We start from the raw sequence: 8,498 nt of genomic DNA, 5'->3' as shown, positions 1-8,498 counted from the left end.
CAACAGATATTGATTGAGTCCTCCCTTTGAGGCAGGCACTGTTTTATGCACTGAAATACAACTATTTATACAACAGACACTCTTCCCTCCCCCCATGGAGGTTCTGTTCAAGCGGGGAGACAGTCATTTGTTAAATGAAACATAAAATCTCAGTGACAATTAGAGCTCTGGGGGAGAATGAAGGAGCAGAAAGAGGCAGAGGAGGAGGAGCCAGGGCTGCCAGGTGCAGTAGCCCAGGTTGTACACTGCTCAACTTTGCTGTAGGATTCACATCGCAGTCATGAGGGTCACACTGGGGAATTTCCCAGTAGATGGGCACACCACGTCTCAGGAAGGGCCCATTGCCGCTTTGTCCAAGGCCATCTCATGGGCTCAAAGCCATGGGAGGGGAGGGGTCCTGCCAGGATGACACAGAGTCTGGGGCCCTCACTTTCCTCCCATCAGATGATGCCGAGCCTGGGAAGGCACTGAGACCGCAGCGGAGTGGGCCGGGGGCAGTGAGGGGAGGGGACGTGGATGGGGCAGGGCTGGGGCACTGGAGGAGCAGGTCAGGCAGGGCCCGTCAGCCCAGAGGCACCCCAGGACTCAAGCCTGCAGCTGACCCCGCTCTCCTAGGCCTCACTGCAGCTGTGGGAAGGGGAAGCACGGAGCCCTCCCTCAAGGTCAGCGCAGCGCCTGGCTTGAGCTCCCGACAGTGACCGTCCCCTGCTGCCACCATTGCAGTCACTGCCCTGGTGGGCAGCCTGGACCCCAGCTCCACTGTGCATGGACTGTGTGGTCTTGGGCAGTGCCAAGCTCAGCCTCATGGGCCTGTGGGGACGGTCACAAGAGGTCCACGTGCCAGGCCCAGGGTTAATGCACAGGGTTACCACCACTGCGAGGTTGCCTGCCCCGTCTTGTACCCGGGCGTCCATGCCCTCATCTCAGGGGGCAGGACAAAGGCAAGTAGGACCGAGAGGAGAGAGAGAGGCCAGAGTCCCCTAGAGCCCTATCCCTAGGAGTGCCAAGAGCGACCTCAGAGGAGGGACATGGGAGTGGCTGGTTCCAGTTCCCACCCCCACTCCGATGGGAAAGTGACCCCAGATGACCTGCCAAGGTCACAGGGCAGAGCTAGGGTGAGGTCTAAGCACCTCATGTCTGAGTAGAGGAACTCACTCAAGGCCCATCAGGACCCACACGGCCAGCATTATCATCACTGAGACATAGAGACGGGGGCCCCTGAGCCACACAGCTGGACAGAAAACCAGGCCCCCAGCAGTGAGCTGGCCCCATGCCCAGGGCCTTCCACAGCTCCACACAGCCCAGCCTCCAAACCAACTCAGGACTGGCCCAGGGCTCAAATGCCCCCAGGGCCCAGGCAGAAAGGTGGGAGTGCAGGTGCCCAGGGATGACCATAGGGAGCGGTGGGGACTGTGGAGAACTGGAGAGGGCTCCCCGAAGGGCAGTGAACCTCAAAGTTCCCTGAACCTACTGAGCCCACCAAGCTCCCCTCTCCTGGGGGCTTCAGCCCAGTCTCAAGAGTGGCCCCTGATGAAGGGGGGTCTTGGGATGTGACAGTGACCACCGAAGCCTGGACATTTGCTCTACAAGGAGGGGGTCTGGGCTTTTAAAACGTCCTGCTGAGAAAAGGGAAGACACAGGGTGTTTTCAGGCACAAGGGATGTAACGGAAGGAACAGCCTCTCTGCAGCAGTGGGGGTTCAGATGGTCCAATCAGCACAGGACCCCCACCCTGGCCCCTGCAGAAAGGCAGGCCTGGTGCGGAAGCTGAAACTCGAAGCCTAGCAGGAAGGCCCCGCAGATGTCAGTCGTGGGGTGCGCCAGAGACAATGGGGGCCCCGTGATGACTGCGACCCTAACTGAGCTATGTTGATGAACGCAGGGATTTTCACATCAGAGTTAGGAATGGAGGTGACAATAAACTAAGGAATGGTTTCCATGGGTACAGCTGACATGTGGAATCTCGTGTCTTAGAAAGCCTGTCTTGAGGCTGGTTACAGTGGTTCATGCCTATAATCGCAACATTTTGAGAGGCCAAGGAGGGAGGATCGCTTGAGGCTAGGAGTTCAAGACCAGCCTGGCCAGCAGAGCAAGATTCCAGGTTTATTAAAAATTTTGAAAGGCACGTTGCTTTGTGTCTCAGGACTGCTCTGTGCTGTGTTCAGACAACAGAAGCATGAAAACAAACTCTCCAATCTCGGGGCTGGGAGGAAACAGGGTGCCTATTACCGTGAGGTGGGATGAATTGATCTTTCATTTAATCCTCCTGCAATTCTCGTGGGTTCGTTCCTTCCTTCCTTCAACAAGCGTTTCTTGCGGCACCTACTACGGGCCAGGTGCTGTCCTGGGCTCTGCAGATCCAAAAGTGAAAGAAACGGACAAAATCCCTGTCCTCCTGGAGCTCCCCTGAAATAAGTGGATCAGTTAAATGAAGGGAAGAGATGAAGCCAGAGGCTTCGGGGCTGGGAAGGGAAGAACCGGGCAGTGCCTCAGGAGCATCTGGGGGGCCGCAGGGCCTCTCCGGCCGCGGGGGCCTCTCCAGCCGCGGGGCTCCTCTGAGCGGGGCCTGAGGAGCGGCCCCCACTGCGGGCAGGAAGCAGCGCGGGAGGGGGAACCGCAGGGCAGACCCAAGGCCAGCATCGCCTCGGGGGACGGGCCGGGTGTGCCCGGGAGGGGTCAGGGCCGTAGAGGGAGCGGCGGGTGGGACAGGCCCTGACTCAGGGTCCTGGACAGGAGCGTGGACTTCGTGCATTCGGGGGGAGCCACAGGTCGAGGCTCGGTGGCTGCTGCGGGGGCAGCGGGTGCGGAGGGCAGGACGCATCTCTGTCTACACCTGCTTCACCTGCTTAACGACGCCAATTAGCGTCCTCCGAGCAGGGACCCGGAGCTGGCTGGAGGCGTCCGCAGAAGACCCGCGCCGGGTCCGAGGGCCGCGTGGGGGCCGCAGACTTGCAGGGAGCGCAGCCCCCGTTGGGCAGGGCCGAGGCGGGGACCTGAAGCCGGGGAGGGAGGCCCAGGGCGGGCTCCGTGCGTCCAGCAGCGCGTGGGTGTCTGCGCCGCTGGGGGTTCCAGAGAATTCTCAGCCGTCAGCGTCTCTCCCCCGTGGGACAGCGTCTCTATTCCAATCTGACACGGACGCCAGGAGCTCGCGCTATTTGTCATTTTAAAAACACAATTTACTTGTGCAAAGTCGAGACGAGAAAGCTCGCGGATGCCTGTTAGTAGGATTTGTGGGGTGAGACGGGAGAATTCACACCGGTCCCAGCGACCCTCCCGGGAAAATAGAATCCACGAACGTGTCAAGTCTCCATTGATCGATCATCGCGTGTGCGGGGAGGGGCTGTGCTCAGTGTCCCGCGTGAGGCTCCTGGGAGAGCTCCCTCCCCTTTTGCGTCTGGCTCTGGGAGGGCCCGTGGCCCTGGCGGCCAATCAGGATCCCCATTGCCTTCGCCAAAGTGCTGGGTCCGGTACAGGCCTGTGACCCACGTGGCCTCCAACAGGGTCCCTGTTTATCGCGCTGTGGTCGTGGGTTTGAGGAAGAAAGCCCAGCACTGTCGCCATTTGGTCTCCCATCCAAGTTCTAACCGGGTCTGACCCTGCTTAGCTTCCGAGATCAGACGAGCTCGTAGGCGTTCAGGGGGGTGTGGCCGTAGACTTTGGCCACTTGGTACCACGGTGGGCTGAGGGGCTGCGGGAGGGAAGGCGATTTGAGGAGCACATTTGCAGGCAGCAGACTGTGGCTTCCAAGCCGACTGTCCCCGAGGATACGGCCTGAGCTTCAACAACCCTGTGAGGGGGTTGAGCAACCCATTTCACAGTTGAGGAAAGAGCGCTGGCTCAGCCTGGACCCGGAGCTGAGGTGGGTCCTGCAGAAGCCGTGGGGGGCCCGGACTGTGCATGGGGGAAGGGCCTCACCAGGGGCTGCAGGACCCCTTCCTGATTCCCCCAGGACGGGGCGCCTCTCATTTGTCTACACCCCGTTCTCCCTGGGCCTTCTCCTCCGGCTTCCCCCGTATGGAGTTTGCTGCGAAGCACGGAATTCCAGCAAGCCTGGGAAATCCACGCAGGCCCAGCGCCCAGTGCCCCAGGGCCCCAGTGCTAAGGGTCCCACAGGATCCGCTATTTGGGGTGAAGGCCCTGGGTGTCCCCGGGGGGCAGAGCTGGGCTCTCTCCTGCTTGGAGGAGGGTGTGCTTTTGTTTGAGAGCCGTGGGAGCAGACAACATTTCTGAAGCTTGCAATTTTTGTTTTTTAGCAAAAATTCCTTCCTAAAATTTACAAGCCTTAGCAACACATTCATTTTTCTGACACGGAGTGGAATAAGGCATGAATTTTTCACGTTTCTTTTCTCATTCATTGGGCGTTACATGCATCACTCCTCAGCTTGTCAAAATGTTTTAATTTGTGGATCTGTTTTTAAAAAGTGTATGACTGGCAGGGAAGTGGAGGAGGGTTTCCCTCTGGAGAACACCCACTATGTAGACAGGAGGCCCCAGTGCCAGCTCGGGACTTGGGGGTGGGAAGTATGTAACTGGGATGGGGAGTCCCCTGCATGACAGGTTCCGGTTTCCTGGTTGACCTGGAGGCTCCTGGAGTTGGTCAGATGAGACCCCGACGTGGAAGCAAATCTCTGGGCACAGGCACACTTCAGGGTGAGTGCAGCCTTCACAGGGGATGGGGCCTCACTGGGCTCTGAAGGCCAGGGCTGCCTCCTCCTCCTCCTCCTCCTTCCCAGGGAGTCCCAGAGTCCCCTCCCCATTCCCATCCCCTAGCCTCCATCCTCCATCCCAGGCTTTAAAGAGATGCATTCACCTGGTGAAGACGGTGGCCCAGGCAGCAGAAGAGCAGGTGCCGCTTCCGCCTTGTTCCCTAGGAGCGCAGAAGAGGAGCCTTCGAGACCCACATGTGTCCTGTGGCTGCTCCACCCAGACCGGGGTCTGACCCCAGCGAATCAGCAGAGAGGGTGGCCCAGAGCAGGAGGCCCAGCCCACGGCAGCTGGGGTCTGCAGGGCTCCCCTCCAGAGGCCACACCTCAGACCTTGGCAGCAGCCCCCAGCTCTGTGGATTCTCCAGGAGATTTTCCTAAGTTCTAGCCCCAACCCTTTAATTCACACTGGCAAGAGCCTCAAAGAACCCGGCAGGGATGGATCTCCCCCCACCCTCTGGGCAAAGATCAACTTGGTTAAAAGGGCCTCCAGCTGAAACCCATATCCTGGGGAAATGTATTAAAACAGAAACTCTGCTAGGAAGATTGTTTTGCTCAGATGTTCTTCTCCTCCTGGGTTTCTGCTTTTACAAAGCCTTGACTTGAACTAAATTTAATGGAGAAAGCTTCACTGGTTGCTGGGAGAGCAGAGTGGAGGTTTAAGTGAGAAAACTAATTTCAAAGAACTGTAGGGGAAGAAAAACTTCTCCTCTACTCTCTCACCTTCAGTGGCTGGGGGCCTAACTGATGAAAGTCATTAACAGGAAGAAAGTGGCTGGGCATGGTGTCTCACGTCTGTAATCCCAGCACTTTGGGAGGCTGAGGCAGGCGGATCCCCTGAGGTTGGGAGTTCGAGACCAGCCTGACCAACATAGAGAAACCCTGTCTCTACTAAAAAAAATTACAAAATTATCCAGGCATGGTGACACATGCCTATAATCCCATCTACTCGGGAGGCTGAGGCAGGAGAATCGCTTGAACCCAGGAGGTGGAGGTTGCGGTGAGCTGAGATTGCACTCTAGCCTGGGTGACAGGAGTGAAACTCTGTCTCAAGAAAAACAAACAAACAAAAAACCAACAGGAAAAAAGCATGCATTTGGACATTTTAAACTTCTCGTGCATGAGGGTATCCCAGAAATAAGCAAATACCAGAGGAACAGTGAGATTCTGGAGCTCACATCTCATCCTAACAGGGGTGGGGAGGGCAGAGGCGCACTTACGGAAATGCAGAGTACTTTATTGAAAGATAAATGGGCCCTCGGGAGGGCAGATGGGAGACATGGTCCTTTGTGACAATGTCTGCCAGGATGTGGGGGGGATTCTCACCTCCAAGAAGGACGATTACAGTCGTTCCTGGGGACAGACTTAGGACAATGGAGTTGTTTGGGGGAGGCTCCGGTTTTAGGCAGATAAAGAATTTTAGGAACTCCAGTGCTTTCTGCTCAAAAGAATTCTGCTGCCAAAATGGCATACCTCAGGTTGGCATATCCTGATTCCCTCTAGAGCCTTGCGATGAACTGTAGACCTCTTCCTGTAAACACCGCCACCATACACAAGTGAAAAGACAAGGTCAGATTGAGGAGTGATGCTTGCCTCATGCTTAATAGTCAACAATTTGGTATACGCAACATCTAAGTGGTTTCCATAAATGAATACCAAACAGAAAGAGTGATAGAAAAATGAGCAGATATTATGAGCAGGTAATTCACAGAAAAGGAATATCTAAAAACAGTTGAACAAAAGAAAAGATGTCCCATCTCACTAATAATCAGCCAGACAGTGAATTCAGCAGGTGTGTGACATTTTTGCCTGCCCATTCCACGCTAATGTACTAAGATGTGCAGACAGCAGCCTGGGGAGACCAGCTGCACCTCCCTTAAAGAAATAGCTCTGGGCCAGACATGATGGCTCATACGTGTAATCTAAGCACCTTAAGAGGCCAAGGCAGGAGGATCATTTGAGGCCAAGAGTTCGAGACCAGCCTGGGCAGCATAGTGACCTCTATCTCTATAAAAAAGAAAAAAGAAAAAAAAAGCAGCGGCTCCAAAGCCTCCCATGGAAAACTTCTCATCATGCGGGCAAGGCAGAGGCTTCATTAGTAAAATGATTCAGCACCTGCCATCGGATGTCCATTCTCCAATCCCTTAGCCAAGCACAACTCAAATGCCATTGATCATGGCCTATTTCAGGGACACAACCTTCCTTACATTAACCACTGTTTCCAGGATGCCAGGCACAGTGACCTCCTTGGTACAGGGTCAGGGGACCCACCTGTGTCTCCTCGTCTGGGGGAAGTTTACCTGCTCTATGGAGGGTGTGCTGCTGAGGGGAAGTCCAGAAGGGAAGTTTTCTATAGGGGAGCTCAGCTCCTATTTATAAAGAGGGAGTCCAGGATAGGGGAGATGGCTCCTGGGAGGGGAATGTCTCCACATACCTAATAATTTGAGATGATTATAACAATAATAAGTATATTTCATACAGCATTTGTGGTGGGATTGTCTGTGCTCTGAGCCTTGTCATGATCTCACCACATCCTCTTCTCTCTCTAGGATACCAACATCACGATCATCACCATTACCATCATCATCACCATCACCATCATCACCATCATAATCATCATTATAACCACCACCATCATCACCATCACCACCACCATCACCATTATCATCATAATCATAACAATCATCACCATCATCAACATCATTATCACCATAATCATTGCCATCACCATCATAATCATTATAACCACCACCATCATCACCATCATCATCACCACCACCATCGTTACTATCATAATCATAATAATCATCACCATCATCATTATCATCATCACCACCATCACCATCATCATCATCATTATGACAACCATCACCATCATAATCATCATTATCACCACCATGATCATCGCCACTTTCATTATCACCATCATCACCACCACCACCACCATCATCATAATCATAACCATCATCATCATCATCATTATTACCATCGTCATCGCCATGACCATCATCATCACCATCATAATCATTATAACCACCACCATCATCATCATCATCATCACCACCATCATTGTTATCATCATAATCACAATAATCATCACCATCATCATCATCATCATGATAATCATCACCATCATAATCATCATTATCACCACCGTGATCATCACCATCATTGTTATCACCATCTTCACCACCACCATCATCATCATCATCATAACAATCATCACCATCAACATTATCACCATCATCATCACCATCATCATCATCATCACCATCATCATCACTGTAACAATCATCATCATCATCAACAACATCATTATTACCATCATCATCACCATCATCATCATCATCACCATCATCATCACTGTAACAATCATCATCACCATCAACAACATCATTATTACCATCATCATCACCATCATCATCATCATCACCATCATCATCACTGTAACAATCATCATCATCATCAACAACATCATTATTACCATCATCATCACCATCATCACATCACCATCATTACCATCACATCACCATCATCATCACCATCATAATCACCGTCACCATTATCGTCACCATCATCACCATCATCCTCATCACCATCATCACTATCATCATCACCATCATCAACATCATCACCATTCCTATTTCACAGCTGAGGAAGTGGAGGAGAGGAGGAGGAGGAGAGGGCTCACCTCTGTCAGGAAATGACCAGGAAGTGGCTCCCATGGCCTCTTATCTTAGTGCATTGGTCAGAAATGGGTCACTTGGTCACATGAGGCCACAAGGAGGGCTGGGGA

General features: G+C 53.3%; 1 protein-coding gene across 1 annotated transcript; it reads left to right on the top strand.

The window, feature by feature from the left end:
- Positions 1 to 311: 311 nt before the first annotated feature.
- LOC129010782 (uncharacterized) lies at positions 312 to 949 on the top strand. The gene is given in 2 exon segments (XM_063647236.1): positions 312 to 489; positions 492 to 949. Coding segments are annotated over 2 exon segments (636 nt in total).
- The last annotated feature ends 7,549 nt before the right edge of the window (positions 950 to 8,498 follow it).

This window comes from Pongo pygmaeus, chromosome 10, assembly GCF_028885625.2.
Source record: "Pongo pygmaeus isolate AG05252 chromosome 10, NHGRI_mPonPyg2-v2.0_pri, whole genome shotgun sequence".
In the NCBI taxonomy this organism is placed as follows: domain Eukaryota; kingdom Metazoa; phylum Chordata; class Mammalia; order Primates; family Hominidae; genus Pongo; species Pongo pygmaeus.
Note: the sequence above shows the minus strand (reverse complement) of the source record. Positions and strands in the feature narration are given on the sequence as shown.